This window comes from Schistocerca nitens, chromosome 8 (genome assembly GCF_023898315.1).
Source record: "Schistocerca nitens isolate TAMUIC-IGC-003100 chromosome 8, iqSchNite1.1, whole genome shotgun sequence".
NCBI lineage: Eukaryota > Metazoa > Arthropoda > Insecta > Orthoptera > Acrididae > Schistocerca > Schistocerca nitens.
This window is the reverse complement of record NC_064621.1, coordinates 318,426,897-318,452,042: the sequence shown is the minus strand read 5'-3', so window position 1 is coordinate 318,452,042 and position 25,146 is coordinate 318,426,897. Positions and strand designations below refer to the sequence as shown.

At 42.2% G+C, this 25,146-nt stretch overlaps 1 protein-coding gene across 1 annotated transcript in view; it reads left to right on the top strand.

Moving 5' to 3' along the window:
* Window positions 1-25,146, top strand: part of LOC126199544 (protein O-mannosyl-transferase TMTC1-like) — a 648,409-nt gene that overhangs the window by 309,419 nt on the left and 313,844 nt on the right. Inside the window, exon 5 of the mRNA XM_049936465.1 lies at window positions 6,810-6,883. Within this exon, the coding sequence (XP_049792422.1) occupies window positions 6,810-6,883 (74 nt within the window). The remainder of the gene's footprint in view (window positions 1-6,809; window positions 6,884-25,146) is intronic.

Here is a 25,146-nt window from a genome sequence, read left to right as displayed (position 1 = left end):
TTGCAGTCCTTTGCATAAGTTGGTATTGACTTCAAGTTTCTTCTTTCATTCATGTATATGAAAGAGTACAGAGATCGATACCGCTACTATGTATCGAATCTTATCCTTTGCGACCTTCCCTGGACCAAAAACGCAGATAGTGGGGAGTTCCCCCTTGGCTAGGGAGAGGCGTGAGCGTTTCTGGCCCTTGCAGGAAAGGGGAGTAGACAGTTTCTTCAGCTGATGGGGTGAACACGTTAGAGTCGGGGCGCGGAGTAGGTCGTGTAAACAGGGACAAACAGAATTTATTCCATGGTTAGTGTCCAGTGACGGTTAGAGAAAACTTTTCCCGACTAGCGACATATCATTTCACGCCTCCCCCTCTGTATATACATATGAATTACGTATGATTTGGCACTAACCTCCGCTTTCAGTCTCTTCCTCATACGTGAGTTACCATTCCTTGGGCTCTATATCCAGTACAGTGGAAATATCTTGTTGTCGCTACTAGCATGTTACTCTTTGTGTACAAATTTTACTATGGCCCCAGAGGCAGCTTGGCGCCCAAAGCGGCCACTTCCGTCGCTCCGGCCTTAAACCGACCCACTCCAATATGGAACAGTAAAGAGTGTTTTCACGGCGACCGAACAGAATCATAAAGGACAATGACTACTCACCTGAAAATATGAATAATGTGTGTGGTCATGTATTCTGAGTAGAGTTTAAATCGACATGGGGACTTTTTCTTGAAGGCAAAACATAACTAACGCAATGTTAATCACAAGTGAGAATGTTATTCATACATTCACTCATCAAATAGTAGAAGCTTTAAGTAACAAGATATCACAAATTGGTGTATAAATCATGTTACTCTCTTATAAAAACTCAAGGTTTTTGGAAATGGTGATATTAAGCTCTGCTAGTTTGAATAAAACTTAAAAAACCAAATGCAAAAGGTTGTGCGAGTAATTTACTCAATGAGAGCAGGATAGAAAATTTTTGTGACTGGAGAGAAATTATAAGGAGAGTTCCACAAGGTTCAATTGTGGATCCACAGCTACTTCTTATCGTGTCATTGATCTTCCACTTAACAATCAACAAGCAGAATTGTTTCTGCAGACAGTACTAGTGTTATAATAGATCCCATGAGGGATAAATCTACAAAAGAGATTGTTAGCGAACATTTTCAAAAAAATTATTAAGTGATTCTCTGAAAATATATTCTCCCTAAATTAGAAAACACCACACTATATTCCATTCTGTGGAACAGATAGAGTCATACCAACATCTGACGTAGGAGATGAACAGTAATCAATAAATAGGGAAGAACCCTTTAAATTTTTGGGTTCCTATACTGATGAGACCTTGAACAGGAAGAAGTATATACTCAGCTTCTCACACAGTTGAGCTGATCTACTTCTGCTCTTCGTAAAATTTGTACTCGTGGAAACAAACAAATTAACATCTTGACATATTTTACGTATTTCCGCTCAATGATTTCTTGTGGTATAGCACCCTGGGGTAAGTCATCTCTTCAAAACCAAGTTATGAACAGTACAAAAGCGAGCGGTAGGAACAGTATACGGTGTTCCCCAACAGTAATCACGTACGAACTTCTTCAAGAATTAAGGCATTTTAACTGCACTATCACAACACATATATTTGCTAATGAAATTTTTCATAAATTATCCATTACAATTCGAGGAGAACAGTGTTGTGCACACCTGAAGCACTAACGGAAAAAACGATATTTATTACCCATTATTAAAGCTGACAGTATGCAACGGCAAAAATCTTTGATCTTTTAAACAATAATGCATAATGCCTGACAGGTAGCAAATCAAGTTTTCAATTTAAGTTAAAACCTATTCTCCTGAATAACTACTTCTGTTTGATTTCTGCTTAAAAATTGGTAACTGGTAAAAGAAAGATTCTTAAGTACTGTTGCATGAGTAGGACTAAAGTAAAAATGAGTTTGTTGATTTTAACGCTTTTATTTAGCGACATCCATTAAACTAACTCGTTCCACATCATCTCGATAAAAAAAATCCTTCAAATGATATATGGAACGTGTAACTAATTAACTAACTAATTTAAAAATCACTTTTCAACATACTACGTTCAGTGAGTCAGTTATACTGAAGAGTGACAGCAACAGACTGAGGAGACATGTATCACATAGGGAGACGTCCATGGTAGTTATTGCGGTGATACGCGTATCTCAGCAGTGAGTTGTCAGGTAGTCCTGTCTAGAAATAGTCCAATGCCGAATCAATAAGACAGAAAACAACAGGTCAAAATTTTGTACTAACCTGATGAACAGTTCATTAAATAGTCAAACAACGGGGCAACGTCCTTAGAAGATATGGCGACGTGAAATAGCTTGACTACTTTTGAAACACTCTGTATTATGAACTGGCATACTTCATGCCAGCGAGACAGTCGGCTCTTCACTCTCGGAACAGCGGGAAGCCTTTATTCGCTCCTGATACGAATGCGGATCCTCCACCAGCACTCTCGACGGTAATGAGTCAAAGTTCTTTGCCAGCGCCCCTGCCGGATGCCCGTCTAATGAGGCGCCACGAATGAAGGCGCTAACTGGCGCCGTGTTCCAGAAATTAGGCCCATTTGAGATTTGCATGCGCCGCATGAGATTACCATATAATAAACATCGGGGCGGCACGCTACACCCATCTCGGGCAACTTGCGCCCGCAATCGAGAGCTCAAGTGCCAACCGCTCGCCCTCTCGCCCTCTGGCTCGTTGGCGGTGTTGGTGTTATCTTTACGGCGGAGCCACTCGGCGCACGCCGCGTCTGCCGCTAATTCCTCGTCGACGATAGCGTCGATGCTCACACCAGTCGTGTTTCGCCCGTAGCGGTGTCGTGGTCACTGGCGCCATTGTCACGCATCAAGAGAGCTGGCGCCCCCAAACAGAAACATTTCACACAGTTGAATCTCTACACTCACAGCCTTGTGGAAACGAAAAACTTTAGTTCACTGACTCCCATAAATTCTAAACACTATCAAATTTAAAATTACATTACTGTACTCCACAACGCCTCAACAGTACGACTCATAAAAAGCATGGTTTAATAATTAAATCATAAATACTACAGCACATTTCATTTTGTGGTTCGTATTAGAGATAATTCAAGATAATGGGATAGGAAAATCTGCCGTAAATCCAAAGATATACAAATGAGGAAGGGAATACGAGGGAACACAAAAGACTTGAATCAAAAGTGCATTTCTAGACAATCAAAAATAATGCAGCTCAAAAGGCAGTAGGAAAACAGAAAAACAACTGATTACAATTACAGAAAAAATTGATGATTTATTCAGGATAAAGACCTTGAAAACTTGGGCAAGTCATTAAGTTCTGGCCCTAATGTAATCAGTTATTCGGCTTGGAAGTTATTGTTAGAGCTGTTGGACGTTCCCCTACGGATATCGGGCCAAATTCTGTCATTTAGGATCGTTAGATCGCCAAAAACTTGAGAAGGTAGGAGGGTCCTGCCCATAATGCTCCACAGGTTGTCAGCTAGGGAAAGATCCGGTGACCTTGATGGCAACGATTTTGCAAGCTCCAAGACAATTAATAGAAACTACCGCTGTGTACGTGTGAGCATTGTCTTGCTGAAATATCAGCCTGGGACGGCTTGCCATGAAGGGGAAAAATGGGGAGTAGAATATCAAAGATCTACCGTTGTGCTGTAAGGATGCCGCTGGTGACAACCGAAGGGTCTTGCGATGAAAGGATATAGTACCGATATAGTACCCGAGGCCATCACTCCTGGATGATGTGCCGTGTGGCGGGCGACAGTCAGCTTGGTATCTTGGTGCCCCACAGCTGTCTCCAGATGTGTTTTCGGCCTGGAATCCCATTGCCTGGAGTAGAACTGACTTCAGTTACGAGTCCCGCTTCGAACAGTCCCGATTACTAGCGAAGACGTGTCTGCAGACGCCTCACACAGTGGCTGGATACGAACCTGACTGTATCCTGCCATACGACCGGATAACCAGGTGTGACGGTCTGGGGTGTCATTTCGTTCTACAACAGGACTTCTTTGGTTGTTATCCGCGACACTCATACAGCGCAGCGGTACGTCGACGACATTCTACGCTCCATTTTGTTTCTCTTCATGGCAAGTCATCCTGCGCTTACCTATGAACAATATGATGTTCGCTCGTTTACAGCGAAAGTTTCTTCTGTCTTCGTGCTTACCGAACCCTAAGTTGACCAGAATGCTTCCTGGATCTCTCCCCAGTTGAGATGGTTGCGAGCATTATGGGCAGGGCCCCCAACCACCTCGGAATTTGACTATCTAACGCTCCAGTTGTACAGAATTTGGCACGATATTCCTCAGGAGAACATACAGGAAGCCTATCAATCAGTGATAAAACGAACAACTGCTTACATAATGGCAGCAGGTGGAGCAACGCGCTATTGACTTGCTCAATTTGTTAAGCTTTTTCTATTGAATAAATCATCCATTTTATTCTGAATTTGTAATTATTTGTTTGTCTCTACTTGTACATCATATTTACCGATTTTCGTACCATTAGGATAATTCCTTCGTGGTATGCGCTCTCTCTTTTTTTCATAGAATGTACTTCAGGCGTGAAAAAGTTGCGACGAAAGTTTGTGATTAGTTGAAATGGTGTGAAATTTTGAAATTACAGTCTGTCACTGTTCTGCCATGTAGTGAAACGAATATTTTTTCACTAATTTATTTGTTCGTATGGCTCACTTTCGGGACACAAGTTCCTGTAGTTGCCAGTTCAAATGAACGAGTGTACACTGATCAAAGTGTAACTGTTTTCATGTACATGACTGTGCTAGGTGGAGGTGACTGTAGTTGACGAATATAACGAGGAAGTCTGGACAGTATGAAATACAGTGTTCACTCATAGCTTACCACTTACAAATACCACCATGCATGTATCCAAAATTAGCGTCCCCGTCTGACAGATAAACCACATGTAAGTGTGTCACCTGATGACTCGCAACGGAGATATCTGAAATTAATCTACGTCTCTTGCTAAGAACATGACGAGGAGACTACACCAAGACATTTTCATTCCTCGTCGACTAGCTAACAGTTAATTAATATTGTATCTAGCACCAAAGTTCAAACTATCAACTTCCTAAATATACACCAGCTGTCAAACGAGCGTTAACGACTATGGCTGAAGCCAAGCGTAAACTGAGGAGGATCTCTTATTCCCAATTGATAATTACTGCTTTCTTTTCCCGTGTAAAATGTATTGTGCGTCGAAATCTGCTAGCGAACACTCACAGGAATTGAACAAATACGTGGAAATACCGCGAGAAATGCATGCAGCTGCTAGCAAGATGGCGTGTCGTGCAATTGTATTTAACCACGAATGGCGCCTGTGCAAAGTCCTTAGTATGTTGCAAACGACGGTACTGTTCATAACTGTGTACTTATGAGCGCATTACCTCGGTGCTAAGTGAATTCGTACGTGGACAAAATTCAGTTTCTCGTGCACTTGACGCTAGGCATCTTTTTAGTGACCTCGCTGCCCCAGGGACGAGGATATTTCGACGAACTAGCAGAGTCGGCTGACCGTATGCTACCTACGCCAGTAAACTGACCGAGTGAGTTTCAATTAGGAAATCCTAAGAATAAGCGTCTCTAAGCAGAGAAATATATTTTAGAAGAGTCAGGAGCTTTATTTTGCTTGGCCCATCCCCATTCACGTGGAGCAGGTGGTTGGATTATAGGCAACACACACTGAGTACCTGCCACAAGTCAGGGGCATAAGCAATAATAAGACATCTAACGTCAGCGTCTCTAGCAATCGTTTTCCCCATGACTTGATTTATCACCCGTAATCGTTTCAGTTAAAGACTGTGAAAGACCCTGTATATTGTTTCACTCGCCCTGAAGGACAGACTGCCTGACACTGTGAACCCAATTCATTCAGTTTGTTCTTAGGTTAATAATTATTTTATAGTGTAATTCAGTTTTTCACCATTATTTATTTTCCTTAAATCTCGTATATTTGGTTATATCTGCCCTTTCGACTGTACTAGTTCGTCTGGCAGCGTGTATCCGTTTTCATGTGTTGATCACCAACTTGACATTTGAAGCGTATTTACCTACTTTTCAGCCCCTGCGGCAAGGGTTATGCTGGTTAGTTTGAGATATGGATAGTTCTAAGAAATTGTTTTCTTTTCTTTGTTTCTATTTTTTTTTCTTTAATTCCAGCCAAATACCACGTGAGTTGATAGTGTAGCAGAGAGAACCACTATTAGAAATGAATATCACTAGATTACCAATGCTGGTGTTTGTCTTGAAACAAGGATAATCCCCTGAAAACATTAATGGGAACCATTATACTGGTACCATTTTTAATTTGCTTTTGGACAAAATTAAAAAAATTCTGCGTGGGTGTGTAATCTTATAAAGGTACTCATTCGGAAGCGAGAACTGGACATTCACGTATGAGAGACCGACAGAGTACCGAACTACTGGATTTTCATCTAATATCCTGTTTTACAAATACATTTGTGGGAACAATCTTTGTAGGAATAGAATTTTACCTATGTATCTTTCGTTAAATACTTAAATACACATTACTGGGTGATAGTCATAACAATAAATGTAGTGAAATATAGTCTCATTGTAAGTAATTACGTCTTTGGATATGTTGTAAAGGAAGCATACGAGAGCAGAAGTCTCAACATATTCTTCTTCAGTGATGATGGCATGAGATAGTTTTTTTAATGATGTCTTGCTGTAGCAACAAGCAAAGCAGAATCTTTCGTTCGCCATTTTAAAAGTATCTATTTTCTTTGCAGGTGACGGGGATCGTGGGTCGCGCCGATGTGCTGGCGTGTGTTTTCTTATTATTGTCGCTGCTCGCCTATCACGGGTGAGTATTGATGAGAAATCTTTAACTGCCACTTGTTACGTAAATAATTTTTAGCTAGTTTTGCGTCACTAAATATCTAAATAATATGAAGGTATTATTTACTTTGAAATTATTGTTTAAACACTTCCTTAAGAACAGATAATTCTCTTACAAACATTGCCGGCCGGTGTGGCCGTGGGGTTCTAGGCGCTTCAGTCTGGAACCGCGTGACCGCTACGGTCGCAGGTTCCAATCCTGCCTTGGGCATGGATGTGTGTGATGTCCTTAGGTTAGTTAGGTTTAAGTAGTTCTAAGTTCTAGGAGACTGATGACCACAGATGTTAAGTTCCATAGTGCTCAGAGCCATTTCCTTACAAACATTGATCATATAACACATTTTCGACATACTATAGGTTGGAAAAATGACTAATAGACTTAAGAAATAATATGTGTTTTAGTCTGCTAACGCATTTTATTTTATTTTTATTTTTTTTAATTTTTTATTTTTTTTTAATTTTTTATTTATTTATTTATTTATTTTTTTTTTTTTGCCTACTAGCTACCAGTTTCGTAACGCAGCACCATCGCCAGACTACCCCCGCACCCTGCGCGACGATTGCGTGCCAGGGGATGGCCTGAGGATGGTACTGTGTAGCAAACGCGTAACAGTAGGCAAAACAGAAAGTCAGTTTCAATTACAGACTAAAACATGTACAGGGTGATTTAGCTTCCCCTGCCTATGTCGTTTTGTGTAAACCCCAGTTTTTGGACGCCCAGAGTGGCCGAGCGGTTCTAGGCGCTACAATCTGGAATCTCGCGACCGCTACAGTCGCAGGTTCGAATCCTGTCTCGGGCATGGATGTGTGTGAAGACCTTAGGTTAGTTAGATTTAAGTAGTTCTAAGGTCTAGGGTACCACAGAAGTTGAGTCGCATAGTGCTCAGAACCATTTGAAACCCCAGTTTTATATGTGGCATTCAAAAACCACGTGCGAGATTTTCATAATCTTTCACTCGCTACGCGTTAACTGTTAGTTCTACAGAAAAAACGAAGAGGAACTTTTTGTAGGAAATTCGGCACAGAAAAAGTTTTTATCGGAGTATGTTTTCCTAGAGGCCGTAGTTATCAAGCTGTTGGTAGAAAACGCACCCCCCGCTCCCACATTCAGCCCCCACCCGTCAGTATTGCCAGTATCTTGTTCATGGCACTCCCTCGTACCACTGTACAACATTTTCGACTGTACTAGTTATTTCCAACATACGACCTTTTTTCGTCTTCATTGGCCACCCATATTACGCCACCGGCTTAGGCGAGCATTTACAAATTGTAAAGCTGATGTTAGACGGCGGAGGTTCGAGTCCTCCCTTGGGCATGGGTGTGTGTGTTTGTCCTTAAGAAAAATTAGGTTAAGAAGTGGGTAAGCTTAGGGACTGATGACCTTAACAGTTAAGTCCCATAAGATTTCCACACATTTGAACAATTTTTAATGTTAGTGTAAGCCTTACTTAGCCTTTTTTTAAAAAAAAAATTAACAGCACAAAGGAAACAATTACTTCCTTCTTCGTCAGGCCTCCCGACTACGAACTAGTGAGTTCGTAGTTTTGGTGTAACGTTTACGAAAATCATTTCTCTTTCATTACCCTCACGGGCACTTTCAAGTCAACAATATTAACGAAATAGGCGACCGTGCTGGTGGCGTAATAGGTCAGTCAATAGAGTTCAGTGAAGTTCGATTATCGGGAACTGTACGTGTAGTAGGACATTTTTTAATAGTGGTACGAAGGAGAACCACGAAGAACACACAATAAATCCTGCCAGGTGAGGCTAAGTGTAGGGGTGCAGTTGCGTTTGGAGGTCGCTTCTGTACGTTTTCCTTGAATAACTAGAAAACCGCAGCCTGTAGTGAAAACGTATACCAGTACAAAATGAAATTACGTCATATTTCCTAAAAAATTTCCTGTTAATTTTTTCTGTAGAAGAAACAGTTTGCACTTAGCGAGAGTGATAATTTGAAAATCCCGTGCGTGGTTTTCGAATGTCAGATTCAACATTGCGGGTTACATAAAAAAAACATCGATGGGGGAACTGAATCGACCGGCATTGCTGATTATACTCGTCTCAATGTTTAGGGTGTTGGAATTTGACGAATGCGTTTTAACTGATTGCCTCGAGCTTTATCAAAGTACTTGGGACATTAACCCACGGAGGCAAGTGCTTGTCACAGAAAACTTCTGAATATATTACTTTCGAATAGACTGTTGTTCTGAACTTTCATTGGAAAATAAAGAGCAGGAAACATGACGGCAATTTGCTTCGAAATATTCTGTTCTTCAGCCGGTAACCCCATTCCATCAACGTAAGGGAATGTGATCACTGTAACTTAAACGGACATTTTGAGATCTAGACAGCAGAGGTCATCTTCAGCTGGAGAGGCTATACACTCTTTTCCAACAAACTTTATTCTTTGCCTTCCCTCCGTAAGTGAACGAAATTGGATGTATTCTGTTTTGTATAATATATACTTAACTGCGGGCTACGTACATGGAAGCGGATGTAAAAGACCAGCAAACTCAAATCAGGATAATCATTTACTGTTTACAAACTTCCTAACGGTTAGTAACTGCTTGCCGGAGCTGTACGCTGATCTGCAGTCCCTAACATTCCAAGGCAATGCTTACATGGACACAACGAACTTAGCACGTTTCATTATCCGACCCAACAGCTTTTATTTCAGGACTACTTCCCTGGTAAATTTACGAATAGTTCAGCAGGTTAACGTACCGAATACGAAAGGCAACTGACAGGATAGAAGTGATGGTTTCAAAACGTAAACCTCACTATGGTCTTAGAGAAGTAAGTCTTCTCCTCTATGAACAAGGTCAAATCCTAGTATCTCCGAGTTTGGATTTTGCTGATTCCGTAACCGTTGTTCAATTAATTAAAAATTTATAAAAAATAATGAAAAGCCACTCAAGTTGCTTAAAGAAACTTTCGGCCTGTTTCGGCCTCTATATTAGTTCATTATCAAGTATATTTGAAAGTTATGCTGTAGAGGAGCACGTCAAATGATTTGACATTGTTTCTCTACATCATAACTTTCGGATACGCTTCTTGACGGCCTAATACACTATCCAGCAAGTTAATGCGATTACCTGTGAAAAATCTGATTAACCACGTTTCACAATGCGGACGGTTGCGAGACGTGCTGGAGAGTTCTGGAAGATACCGACCGGGATATGGAGCCACGCCGACTCTAGTGCGGTGGTCAACTGCACTAGCTTTCTCGGTTGAGGATCCATAATGCGAACAGCCCGATCGAGGTGCTCCCACAGATTCTCGACCAGGTTTTAATCCGAGGAGCCTGGTGACCAGGGAACTACGGTGAATACATCCTGGTCCTCTAAGAACCACACACGTGCACTGCGAGAGCGGCAACACATTGCATTGCCCAGCTGACAGAAGCCATCGTGCCGAGGAGAAACAAACTGGACGTAGGGGTGGAAATGGTTCCCAAGGATAGACACACACTAGTATTAATCCACTGCGCCTTTCAGAATGACTAAATCTCCCACGGAATGCCCTGCGACATCGACGCATACGAAGATTCTTGCAGGGTATTTGCTTCTCCGATGAAGAAGAAAACATGATTGATCTGAAACGGTCACATGTAGCCACTCAGTCTTCAATTACGGTACTGGCGAGCAAATTACAGCGTTTGTCGCTGATGATCAGCAGTCAGTATGTTGCAATAACAAGCTGTGTGCCACGGAGACCAGTACGCAGCAGCGTTCGCCGAACGGAAGTTGAAGAGCCACTGTTGGTAATCTGCTCAATCGTTGCACGTCTATTCGCCAGTACACATCGCTGAAGCAGTCATTTACCCCTGTCATCTATAACTCGTCGTGGACCACAGTTGCCTCAGCGGTGGTTTTGGATATCATCCTTTTTTCATTCACGTTATACTTTAAACATGGGGGCACGCGAACAATTTACAGAATTAGTCGCTTCGGAAACGCTTCCATCCTTGATCCAAAAGGCTCTTTTAGACGTCAGCTCACTCACTCCGTTTCCACATTACAATAAAGACCCCACTGTTTTCCGAGTCCATCCAACACGCCTTTCATACCCTCCAGTGCTTATGGTGCCACATGCGTTCTGTGATTGGTTATTGCACGCTGACGTCGAACATAGGTGGTGGTCACCTTAATGTGACTAGACCGTGTACAAAGGCCGAAAACGGTCGTGTGGACTCTGTAAATTATAGTAAAGCAACTAGAGCAGCTTTTCATTTGGTTTCAGAAAGAAAAGAAGGGTACTTTGGGAGACCTTTTCGATGGAACGCGATTGGGGGGGGGGGGGGGGGGGCGGAAGGCCTTAAGCCTTCCAAGCATCATACCTTTCCGCTTTTGGCAAGAGAAAAGCGCAAGTATTATGATCTGAAAACACCAGAACATACTCGAGAGCCTACAACAGTCGTTAGACAAGCAAGGTGAAAGTATTTAAGAGAAATACTAAGATCATTTTGTTTCTCAGCGGGAAAATAATTCGAAACACATTGTTTAAATTCTTTTATTAGTTTCTATGGCTTTAATACTACAGTAGTACATTGGCAAATAATGCACATAGACGCTGTAGAGGGCAACTTTCATCTCACTCTGTTGTCGGCAGAGATATGTTTTGGATTGGTCTAGGCTAGATACTGACAGTCTTGAGGAGTCATTCCAATCCAATAGAACTGAATCGTCGTCTACGCTCAAGGAGATTGGTCGGAAAACGGTCCAAGACTGGTGGGCTATGCTTGATGGAAGAAAATACGTTCTAAGCAGGAGTCCGTAGAGAACATTCATGTCAGAGGTGCCTTCTTAAGAAGTACGTTTGACCATTAAGGAGAGTGGGGAATCATTTTACGGCATCCCTCCGAAAGTCGGAGCCCTAATAAAGAAATCTGGCTAGGTTGTCTATATCTATTGCTGTTAATTGATTGTTGTTGTTGTGGTCTTCAGTCCAGAGACTAGTTGGATGCAGCTCTCCATGCTACTCTATTCTGTGCAATCCGCTTAATCTCCTAGTAACTGGAAAACACTGATAAGGAGAAGGGACAGGATGCTAGGGCATCTGCTAAGACATGAGGGAATGAATTCCATCGTACTAGAGGGAGCTGTAGAGGGCAAAAACTGTAGAGGAAGACAGATATTGGAATACGTCAAGCAAATAATTGAGGGCATAGCTTGCAAGTTCTACTCTGAGATGAAGAGGTTAGCACAGGAAAGGAATTCGTGGCGAGCCGCATCAAACCAGTCAGTAGACTGATGACCAAAAAAAAAAAGAACTACGGCAACCTACATCCTTCTGAATCTGCTCAGTGTATTCACCTCTTGGTATCCCTCTATGATATTAATCCTCCACGCTTCCTTCTAGTACAAATTTTTAATCCCTTGACGCCTCAGAATGTGTCCTAACAACCGATCGCCTTTCTAGTCAAGTTGTCTGCAAATTCCTCTTCTCATTATCTACGTGATCTACATATCTAATCTTCAGCATTCTTCTGTAGCACCAAATTTCTAAAGCTTCTATTGTCGTCTTGTCTAAACTATTTATTGTCCATGTTTCACTTCCATGCATGGCTACACTCCATACAAATACTTTCAGAAGACTTCCTTGCACTTAAATCTATACTCGACGTCAACAAATTACTCTTCCTCAGAAACGCTTTCCTTGCCATAGCCAGTCTATATTTCATATCGTCTCTACTTCGAACATCATCAGTTATTTTGCTTCCCTAATACCAAAATTAGCCTACTACTTTGTGTCTCCATTCCTGATCTAATTCCCTCAGTATCACCTGATTTAATTCGACTACATTCCATCATCCTCGTTTTTCTTTTGTTGATGTTCATCTTATATCCTCGATTCAAGACACTGGCTATTCCGTTCAACTGCTCTTCAAGATCCTTTGCTGTCTCTGACAGTATTACTACGTCGTCGGCAAACCTCAATGCTTTTATTTTTTTTCCATGGATTTTAATTCCCACCCATAGTTTTTCTTTTGTTTCCTTTACTGCTTGCTCAATATACAGATTTAATAACATTGGTGGTAAGCTACAAGCCATTCTCACTCCCTTCTCAATCACTGTTTTCCTTTCGTGCCTCTCGACTCTCATAACTGCCATCCGGTTTCTGTACAAATTGTAAATAGCCTTTCGCTCCCTGTATTTATCCACTGCCACCTTTAGATTTGAAAGAGAGTATTCCTGTCGACATCGTCAAAAGCTTTCTCTAACTCTCCAAACGCTAGGAACGTAGGTTTGCCTTTCCTTAACCTATGTTCTAAGATAATTCGTAGGGTCAGTATTGCCTCGCGTGTTCCAACATTTCTACGGAATCTTAACTGATCTTGCCCTAGTCGGTTTCTAACAGTATTTCCATTCCTCTGTAAGGAATTCGTGTTATTATATTGCAACTGTAACTTATTAAACTGATAGGTCAGTAATTTTTACAACTATCAACACTTGCTTTCTTTGGGATTAGACTTATTATATTTTTCTTAAAGTCTGTCTCATATGCTCACCAAGGATATCAGTAGTTCTAATGGAATGTTGTCTACTCCTGGAGCCTTGTTTCGACTTAGGTCTTTCAGTGCTTTGTCAACTTCTTCACCCAGCATCAGATCTCCCACTTCATTCTCATCTACGTCGTCTTACATTTCCATAATATTGCCCTCATCAACATCGCCCTGGCAGAGGCCCTCTATATACCCCTTCTGCTTTAGTTTTTGCTTAGGACTGGTTTTCTATCTGAGCTCTTGGTATTCATATAGGAGGTTCTCTTTTCTGAAAAGATCTCTTTAATTTTCCTGTTGGCAGTATCTATGTTGTCCATTGTATTACATGCTTCTACATCCTTACATTTGTCCTCTAGCCATCCCTGCTTAGCCATTTTGCACTTGCTGTCGACCTCATTTTTGAGACGTTGGATTCATTTTCGCCTGCTTCATTTAGTACATTTTTATATTTTCTTCTTTCATCATTAAAATTTAATATCTCTTGGGTTACCGAAGGATTTCTACTAGCCCTCGTCCTTTTATCTACTTGATCCTCTGCTACCTTCACCATTTCATCCCTCAAAACTACCCCATCTTCTACTATTGTATTTATTTCGCCTGTTCTTGTCAATCGTTCCCGGACTCTCTCTCTCTGAAACTCTCTACAACCTCTCGTTCTTTCAGCTTATCCAGGTCCTATCTCCTTAAATTCCTACCTTTTGCAGTTCCTTCAGTTTTAATATACAGTTCGTAGACAATAAATTGTGATCAGAGTCCACATCTGCCCCAGGAAATGTCTGACAATTTAAAACCTGGTTCCTAAATCTCTGTCTTACCACTATACAATATATCTGAAACCTCTCAGTGTCTCCAGGCCTCTTCCACAGATACAACCTTCTTTTATGCTTCTTAAGCCAAGTGTCAGCTATCATTAAGTTATGAACTGTGCAAAATTCCACGAGGCCGATTCCTCTTTCGTTGCTTACCCCCAGTCGGTATTCACTTACTACTTTTCCTTATCGTCCATTTCATACTATCGAATTGCAATACACCATGACTATCAAATTTTCGTCTCCCGTTAACTCTTTGAATAATTTCTTTTCTCCCATCATACATTTTTTCTATCTCTTCAACATCAGTGGTACTAGGTGTCATATAAATTTGTGCTACTGTGGTAGGCGTGGACTTCGCGCCATTTTTGGCTACAATAATGCGTACGCTATGCTGTTCGTAGTAGCTTACCGGCGCTCCTGTTTTTTTTATTCAGTATTAAACCTACTCCTGCATTACCCCTATTTGATTTTGTATTTATAACTCTGTATTCACTTGACCCGAAGTCTTGTTCCTCCTACCACCAAACTTCACTAATTCCCACTATATCTAACTTTAACTTACCCATTTCCCTTTTTAAATTTTCTAACCTACCTGTCCGATTAAAGGATCTGACATTCCAAGCTCCGATCCGTAGAACGCCAGTTTTGTTTCTCCTTATAACAACGTCCTCCTGTGTAGTCCCCGCCCGGAGATCTGAATGGGGGCTATTTTACCTCCGGAATATTTTACCCAAGAGGACGCCATCATCATTTAACCATACAGTAAGGCTGGATGCCTCCGGAAAAATTACGGCTATAGTTTCTCCTTGCTTTCAGCCGTTGGCAGTACCAGCACAGCAAGGCCGTTTTGGTTGATGATACTTAGCGATGTCTTTCAATCATCCAGACTGTTGCCCCTGCAGATACTGCAAAAGTCTGCTGCCCCTCTTCAGGAGCCACACGTATGTCTGGCCACTCGCCAGATAACCGTTCGTTGTGGTTGCACCTACGGTACTCTTCTATGTATCGCTGAGGCACGCAAACGTCCCCAGCAACGACAAGGTCCGTGGTTCATGGGAGGGAGGCTGATTAATTATTGATTGATATACTGATTGGTTAGTGATAAACTGATTGATAATAACGACCTCCTCCTTTCGCCCTCCTACTTCTTCCATTTCTTTCCGCCTTCTCTTCGTCATCCGACCACCATCAACAGTACTACGTCCGCTACTATTAGTAGTACTAATTACTGTTATTGCTTTCTCGTGGACGTAATTGTTAACAGCTTCTATTGCAATGCTGTAGTAGCGGTGTCCATGTCCGTAGTGACCCGTGGCGGAATTGTTTTATGAAAATGTTTAATTTTCTCCGTGTGTTTTGGTGGAAAGCATCACTGGTGACGCAGGAGAACGACGTGTGACGCCCTTGATTCTCATGTGAATGGTGGAATATATCAGCTGAATGTAAATTAATTTCACCACGCACTCCACGTAAAACACTAAAATATTTTAATGAATATTTTTAACATGAACCTCGCGCGTCAGCGTCATGCGTTGCACGTTGCGTTCCAGTGCCACGCGTCACTCGTTCAGCCGAAAATTTTAAAAATTAAAAATTATTTATATCGGTGAAAATAAACACCACCATGCTTCGCTAATGGGTGAGACGTCGCTACTGCATTGCTGTGTGAGGAGCTGTTATCGACTACTACAGCATGTAAATAGTAGAAAGAAGAGACCAAGCATGAGGAGGAAGGGATTACATGACAGGTTGAGAATGGAGTGAGGCAGGCTTGAGGCTACCTTGATTTTATTCAACTTTACATTGAGCAAGCTGTAAAGGAAACCAAAGAAAAATTCGGAGTAGGACTTAAAGCTCTTGCAGAAGAAATAAAATTTTGATGTTGACCAATGACGTTGCAAATCTCTCACAGACAGCAGAGGACTTGGAAGAGCAGCTGAGGGGGCTGGACAATGTCTTGGAAGGAGGATACAAAATGAACACCAACGAAAGAAAAACAAGGATAACAGAATGTAATCGAATTAAAACAGATGGTTCTGATGGAATTAAACTAGGAAACGAGCATTTACAGCAGTACATGAAGTTTGTTATTTTAGCAGCAAAATAACTGCAGTAGAGATTGTATAAAATGTTGAATGTCAATGGCAAGAAAAGCTTTTCTGAAGAAAAGATAGATGTTAACATCGATTATAGACTTGAGTGTTAGAAACTCGTTTCTGAAGGGATTTGTCTGGAGTGTAGGCCTGTATGGAAGTGAAACATGGACGTTAATAGTTTAGACAAGAAGAGAATAGAAGCTTTTGAAATGCGGTGAGATGAGGAGGTCTTGAACATAAAAGGGGAGAAAAGTAATTTGTGGCACATCTTGACTGAAATAAAGGATGAGTGGATAGGACACATTTTGAGACATCAGGGGATTACAAGTTTAGTATTGGAGAGGAAGTGTTGGGGGTAAAAATTGTAGAGGGAGACCAAGAGGTGAAAACAGTAAGCAGCTCCAGAAGGATGTACACTAACAGACCAAAAGTATCCGGACACTCCCAAAAACACACATGTTTCATATTAGGTTCATTGTGCTGCCACCTACTGCTAGATTCTACATATCAGCGACCTTAGTAGCTATTAGACATCGTGAGAGAGCAGAATGAGACACTCCGCGCAACCCACGGACTTCGAACGTGGTCAAGTGATTGGGTGTCACAGGTATAATACGACTGTACGCGTGATTCCCACACTCCTAAACATCGCTAGGTCCACTGTTCCCGATGTGATAGTGATGTGGAACCGTGAAGGGACACGTACAGCACAAAAGCATACAGACCGACCTTGTCTGTTGACTAACAGAGACCGCCGACAACTGAAGATGTCCGTAATGTGTAATAGGCAGACATCTATCCAGACCGTCACACAGGAATTCCAAACTGCTTCGGGATCAACTGCAAGTGCTATGACAGTTAGGCAGGAGGTGAGAAAACTTGGATTTCATGGTCGAGCGGCTGCTCGTAAGCCACACATCACGCCGGTAAATGCCAAACGACGCCTCGTTTGGTGTAAGGAGCTTAAACATTGGACGATTGAACAGAGGAAAAACGCTGTGTGGAGTGACGAATCACGGTACAAAATGTGGCGATCCGATGGCAGGGTGTGGTTATGGCGAATGTCCCGTGAATGTCATCTGCCAGCATGTGTACTGTCAACAGTAAATTCGGAGGCGGTAGTGTTAAGGTTTGCTGGTGTTTTTCATGGAGGGGACTTGCACCCCTTCTTGTTTTTGTGGCACTATCACAGCATAGTCCTACATATATGTTTTAAGCACCTTCTTGCTTCCCACTGTTGAAGAGTAATTCGGGGATGGCGATTGCATTTTTCAACGCAAGGGGGAACCTGTTCATAATGCACTGCCTGTTGCGGAGAGGTTACACAACAATAACATCCCTGTAATGGATTGGCCTGCACAGAGACCTGACGTAAATCCTATAGCACACCTTTGGGATGTTTTGGAACAACGAATTCGTGCCAGGCCTCACCAACCGATATCGATACCTCTCCTCAGTGCAGCACTCCTGAAGAATGGCCTGTCATTCCCCAAGAAACCATCCAGCACCTGAAGATGCGCACCACGAACTTGTAAGTCATTTTCAGCCAGGTGTTGGGATACTTTTGATCACGTACTATAGGTTGCAGTAGTTATTCGGGAATGATGACGCTTGCCCAGGATAGAGTAGCGTGGAGATCTGCATCAAACCATTCTTTGGACTGAAGACTACAACAACTACAGATTAATAATCGGTTAGTGAATGAATAATCAATCAGCCTTTAACCTGGTCAATATCGACAAGTCTTTTGGCACCAACTTCTAATCAAGGAGAATGGTCTGATAAGATGGGTCGAGGGGTGTGCCAGGACCGTTTTTGCTATCCAGCTCAGGAGCGACTGAAAATACAGGTACAGTGCGACGATGTAGTTTGAAAAACGGATAAATCTGATCGCACACGAATTTTCTTCCGATGGCCCACTTATCAAGACCTGCGTCACATGGAAATATTTCAGTCACCCGAATCAAGAGCGCATAACCATCAACATGAAACCTTTCCAACTTCTTCTTTTAGTACAACTACTTGCTAACACAATGATCAGTCAAGGACACCGTCCTCCATGAGTATGAGTCGAAAGTCGGCGTTTCTGCACCCGAATTAATATCTACGCCTAGTTACGTGGTTCAGTAGAAGTTCTGATGGTATGACATCTGAACTGTTTAGCGAAGAGCAGGTTCTGAATAACGAGGCTGCATACCGGTTGTTGGCATCATAATGAACTGTCGCTCATTTTATTTACCCTATAGCCCATCTACCTTGTAACGCAGTACATGAAAACCATCTCTCACAACCTGGCAAAAAATGTAGAAATATCTAGTCATTCATAAGGGCAAGGAATGCATCCAAACGTACAATCTCTGTGGGATCTGCCTGGTGCTGAAGCTGAAATCATTTGACAGAAAGTAAAAATACTAAATTCCACATTTTGAAATTTATTAGCGGAAGCGGCTACTGCTATACAGATGTTCTACCGCCGTACAGACTCAAAGAGCAGAGATATTGGGTGCCTTAGAGAAAGATATTTTTAATAGTCTTTTCATTTGATTTGTGATTTAGTACTGTATTGTTGGTTGTAACTTTGCTGTCAGTTTACCTTGTGAATTACAATTGCGAGTGAAACCAAATATATCTACCAGTGAGGATACGAATTGATATGGATGTCTGATTCAACAATGAATCCTAACTACACACAACTGCAGTACCAGTAACTAAAAAATATTACTTCATTCTTATTCATACCCATATCCTTACACCTCGTTTCGTTCTAAATCCTAATCAAATCCTTCTGTTTCACAATATTCAAAGGCCGTGCAGGGTAGTCGCGTGGTCTGAGGCCTCTTGTCACGGTTCGCGTGGCGACCCCCGTCAGATGTTCGAGTCCTCCCTCGATCAAGGGTGTATGTATTATCCTTAGCGTAAGTTAGTTTAAGATAGATTAAGTAGTGCGTAAGCTTAGGGATCGATGACTTCAACCGTTTGGTCCCATAAGACCTTACCTCAAATTTCTAATTAAAATATTAAAAGAAATCATTTTACTTAAACACAGATGCACTTATCTTTACGTCTACATTACCATGAGCCATCCTCTCGGCGTCTTTCTCATTACTACCCTAACTATAGAACTCCCGGGTTCCCCGCTGCCAAGCAGCTACGACAAATGAAACACATCTTACAGCGACACAACTACTCTGACTAAAGACTGCGAGCGAATAATTAGCGATTGAGGTCGGCCGAGGTGGCCGAGCGGTTCTAGGCGCTACGGTCGCAGGTTCGAATCCTGCCTCGGGCATGGATGTGCGTGATGTCCTTAGGTTAGTTAGTAGTTCTAAATTCTAGGGGACTGATGACCTCAGAGGTTAAGTCCCATAGGGCTCAGAGCCATTTGAAACATTTTGCTACGTAACAATTAGTCCAACGTGACTCCAAAGGAACGCAGATCACGCCTGAATACAAAGAGGATAGAAGACTAGAAGTATAGCTCAATCTGTTAGCGGTAGGTTAGATCAACATGCTAGTATTACGGAGATGCTTCGGGAACTCGAATGTGAATACCTGGAGGGAAGGAGACTTTCTTTTAAAGAACCGGCGTTCGAAGCTGAATGCTGAACGATTCTACTGCCGCCCATGTGCATTTCGTGTAAGTATCACAACATGAGACATGACAAATTAGGGCTCGTACCGAAACATATGGACAGGCGTATCTCACTGGCTCTGTTTGTTAGTGGAACAGGAAATTTACAACATACCCCGGATCACACCGTACGGTTGCTTATGGAATATGTATGTGGATTTAAATGCACCATTAAAAACAAATATCAGTGGCGTCTGTCTCTTTCGGATCCTACAGCATTTTCTATGCTCAAATAGTATGGAAATCGTCGAGGGATATTGGGTCATATTAAAGGGAGCTTGCTTTATTGAAGCAGAAACAGTAGTAGCAGATGACAGCATCCACCAATGTTTTTGAAAAGTGTTCGGCACTGTACGGCATCGTCGACTACTAACCAACACACAATCTTACGGAGTATCTTCGCTAACATATCACAGTCTCGACAGATATTTGAGTAGTAGAAATTGTGATGCGTTCCATTCTTTTTTTTTTTTTTTTTTGAGGGGTACCTATTTTTCATAATTTTATGTTTATCGTGACTCAGCATATAGCCGAAGTCAGTTTGTTGCATTAAGCAGCATTGTAGAATAATTCGATAGTGAACCGAAAGCTGATTCCCACAAAGGCAGAGGTAGCAGCAGGTGAATATTTTCACTTAAAACTTCCGTGCTGATAGGCCTTGATAGATGCCCGGACTTTTTAAGTGAAGTCAGTACCGGTCGTAATAGCCTACATTGTATGATCAACCACACCATACGACAGGATGATGAATCAACAGTGTGGGAAGGGAAACGCGAGCCTTGTAACGGATTTCACTCTGCAGTAACAATGCATTGGAAACACTAATGGTCTGGTGCGAAGGGACGACTACGTTTTATTAAATATTGACAACGGAATTCTTCTTTTTGACATAACTGGTGCTAGGACGAGCCTACAGGTCATAAGTTTTCCATCACAATAATAACGCTATGCAGTAATCCAGTAAATACAATAAAAAAATCGGTATTGTTAACTTACCGAAAATTAACAGGAGTAAGAAGGATTACCATGTGAGCAATAGATTTCGCTTGCAAGCCAAGCTCCCGAGACTGCAAGAGGACACATTCTGAGCCTGTTCACATGTGAGAGTCAGCGATATAATGTAATCCGATACTGTTCGTATACATAATTGGAGTTACTAAACATTAACCTTGTGGAAGAAATAGATCCGCGATACAATAAGGTGACAAAGGTCATGGGGTACAGATATGCACTTATACAGGTGGCGGCCATATCGCATACACAAGGTATAAATGGGTAGTGTATTGGAAGAGCTGTCATTTATAGTCAGGTGATACGCGTGAAAAGGTTTCCGACAGGACTTTTGGCATACTACGGGAATTAACAGGCTTTGAACGCGGGATGGTAGTTGGAGTTAGACACGTTTGACATTCCATTTCGGATATCGGTGGGGCATTCAAAATTCCGCATGCAATTGAGTCAAGAGTGTGCCGAAAATACCCCATTTCAGGCATTGTCTGTGCTGACAGACAAGCATCACTGCGTGAGATAACCCCATAAATCAATGTGGGACGTACGACAAACGTATCCGTTAGGACAGTGGGCCGAAGTTTGGCATTAATAGGTTATGGCAGCAAACTACCGACGCGAGTGCCTTTGCTAACAGCACGACATCGCTTGCAGCTCCTCTCGTGGGCTCTTGACCGTATTGGTTGGACCGTAGACTGCCGGAAAACCGTGACTTGGTAAGATGAGTCCCGGTTTCAGTTGGTAATAGCTGATGATATGGTTCGACTGCTGCGCAGATCCCACGAAATTATGGACCCCAGTTGTCAACAAGACACCCTGCAATTTGGTAGTGACTCCATAACGGTGCAGCTCTGGTATACATGGAGTAGTCTGGGCCCTTTGGATGTTCGGCTACTTGAAGAATATTTGTAGCCCTTCACGAACGTTATGATGCGAAACAACGACGACATTTTTGTGGATGACAGTGCGCCAAGCCTTCGGGCCACAATTCTTTGCGAGGGAACAATTCTTCGCGACTGGTTTGAAGAACTTTCTGGACAATTAGAGTGAATGGTTTCAAAAATGGTTCAAATGGCTCTGAGCACTATGGGACTCAACTTCTGAGGTCATCAGTCCCCTAGAACTTAGAACTACTTAAACCTAAATAATTTACGGACATCACACACATCCATACCCGAGGCAGGATTCGAACCTGCGACCGTAGCGGCCTCGCGGTTCCAGACTGTAGCGCCTAGAACCGCTCGGCCACCTCAGGCGGCGTGAGTGGTTTGGCCAACCAGATAGCTCGACGTGAATCCCGTCGAACATTTATGGACCTAATGGAGAGGTCAATTTCTGCATAAAATCCAGCACCAGCAACACTTCCGCAGTTATGGAAGGCTATAGAGCCAGCCAGCATGGCTCCCAGTTATTGCAGGGGCTTCCAACGAGTACTTGAGTCCATGTCCCATGGAGGTGTTACGCTACAGCAGGCAAAAGGTTTCCATTGACTTTCTTTACCTCTGCGTATTAAAGTGTCAACATTTTATGCTATTGGCAAATAAACACATCGTTATGGCATCCTGGAACTTATTTCGTACAAACCCGAATGAGATTTTCACTCTGCAGCGGAGTGTGCGCTGATATGAAACTTCCTGGCAGATTAAAACTGTGTGCCGGACCGAGACTCGAATTCGGGCCCTTTGCCTTTCGCGGGCAAGTGCTCTACCATCTGAGATACCCAAGCACGACACACTCCCCGTCCTCACAGCTTTACTTCTGCCAGTACCTCGTCTCCTACTCTCCAAACTTTACAGAAGCTCTCCTGCGAATCTTGCAGAACTAGCACTCCTGCAAGAAAGGATATTACGGAGACAGGGAAGTAGGAGGTACTGGCAGAAGTAAAGCTGTGAGGAGGGGGCGTGAGTCGTGCTAGGATAGCTTAGATGGTAGAGCACTTGTCCGTGAAAGGCAAAGGTCCCGAGTTCGAGTCTCGGCCCGGTACATATTTTTAATCTGCCAGGAAGTTTCATAGAAACTAGCTGCCCTTTACCGTTAATAAGAATCAGAGGCCACATGCTTGCATCTTCTGAAGAATTCGATACACTATTAGATCTGCTTTTCGGGGCATCATCTACGAGAACATCATAGAGTACTTGTGTGAGGAAACAGTATATGCCGATTCACTTAGGTAATCCAAGGAAGGATCATGTAAACAAGCGTAGTGTCTGCAGGGAAAGTTTGACCCGTAGGCTGTACGTCACTTATACCACTTTCTATGCAATGCCAACAGAACTGAGATATGTGTGTGGGAGTTCAAATATGCGAGGGGAGATTGGTGTCTCCGTACACCACACAGTGAATTTTCTACAGAAAAGAAAACCACATCGCTTGTGCCCTAATTAATCATAATGACATCTAATAGCAAAATGTAAGCCATCGAAATTGTCATAGATATTAAAATACTATATGTCTGATGCAGTTACAACAGCATATGACTAGCTTTGTTGTGAAGAACGTTGGTGAGTAAGTAAGCTGTTGTACGTAAAATAAAGCTATAAAGTCAGGTAGACTCACGTATCTGCCTGTTCAGGATTGCATAGCTGATGTGTATCTCCCCTTACCCTACCTCCCGCCACCAAAATGCACAACCCACGACAACAGGGCACGAGCACGGGCGTGCATCTATGACCCATGCTACTGAAGTTATTATACTTATACAAAGTGTAAGTTATGGATAATTTTAATACCTTTTTAACGTAGTATATGTTCAGTGACCTAATAAAATATGTTTCAGTCCCTGTTTCAACGTCTAAGGGTCCGAGTATATATATATACTTTCTTAAGTAGCCTACGTTCTTCCTCAGGGATCAGGCTATCACCAAACCACATTTCATGGAAATCAGTTTAGCGATTTAATCGTGGATACATAAGAGAAAGAACTTTCACATTTAATAATATTCGTCCACATGCATAGATTCAACGTTTTGACGATTATGTAAGAGTTGTATCGATGACAGTGAATCGTATTAAGTACAGCTTTTCAATCAATAAAAGCATTTTCACGAATATGATAAAGTTCAAAAGTCAAAGAGTAAACTGCTTCTACAAAGAGTTATTATTTTTTTCTACACGCGTTGTATTTCTGAAATCAGTGACCTGTACTACACGTTTTCTAAAGTAGCCTCTGTTCTTCCTCAGCATTCCAGCTATCTCCACACCAGATTTCATCAAAATTGATTCAGTGCTTTAGTCGTGGAAAGATAACCGAGGTAAACATTGTAGCGATCAAGATTGCTGTCCCCTGCGTTTGTGTTGTGTGTTTGCTTTTGTTGCAGCTGTCAAAATATTTACACGCCAGGCGCCAGAGGTGCTGTGCTTCACCATCGACAGTTTCCGTTCGTTCTTTGACTGTTGAGTTCATCCTTCTTTATTGTCAATACTGTAAATAATTACGCGTTATTCTTCTTTAGAGACGGTTCTATTCATAGGTAAAGCTTCTGTGTTGTGTTAAAAATATCCTTGCTCGATGTGCATGTATATATTTCGTATACAAGCCTGACTGAATATTACGACATGCAAAATTAAGTTGTTTTTCGACGGTTCAAACATAGCTTTTCAGAAGAAATTTTCCTATTTACAATTAAGCGATACACAAACGGTTACAAATGCCTAATATCCAGTAGAGCCCCATCTAGCAGGCAGAAGTGCCGCAACGCGACGTGACATGGACCCCACTAATGCTTGAAGTAGTGCTGGAGCGAATTGACACCATAAATCGTGCAGGGCTGTCCATAAATCCGTAAGAGTACGAGGGGCTTGAGATATCTTTTCAACAGCACTTTGCAAGGCGTCCCAGATAAGCTCAATAATGTTCATTTCTGGGGATTTTGGCGGCCAGCGGAAGTGTTTAAATACGGAAAGTGTACTTGGAATAACTCTGTAGCAGTTATGAACGAGTGGTGTGTCGCAGTGTCCTGCTGGAATTGCCTAAATCCGTCGGAATGAACAAATTGTATGAATGTATGCAGGTGATCAGACAGGATGCTTACAGCTGTCAGATTCGTATCTAGACGTATCAGGAGTCCTATATCACTCCACCTGCACACACCCCATAACATTACAGAGCCTCGACCAGCTTGAAGAGTTCCCTGCTGACCTGCAGGCTCCATGGATTCATGAGGTTGTCTCCATACC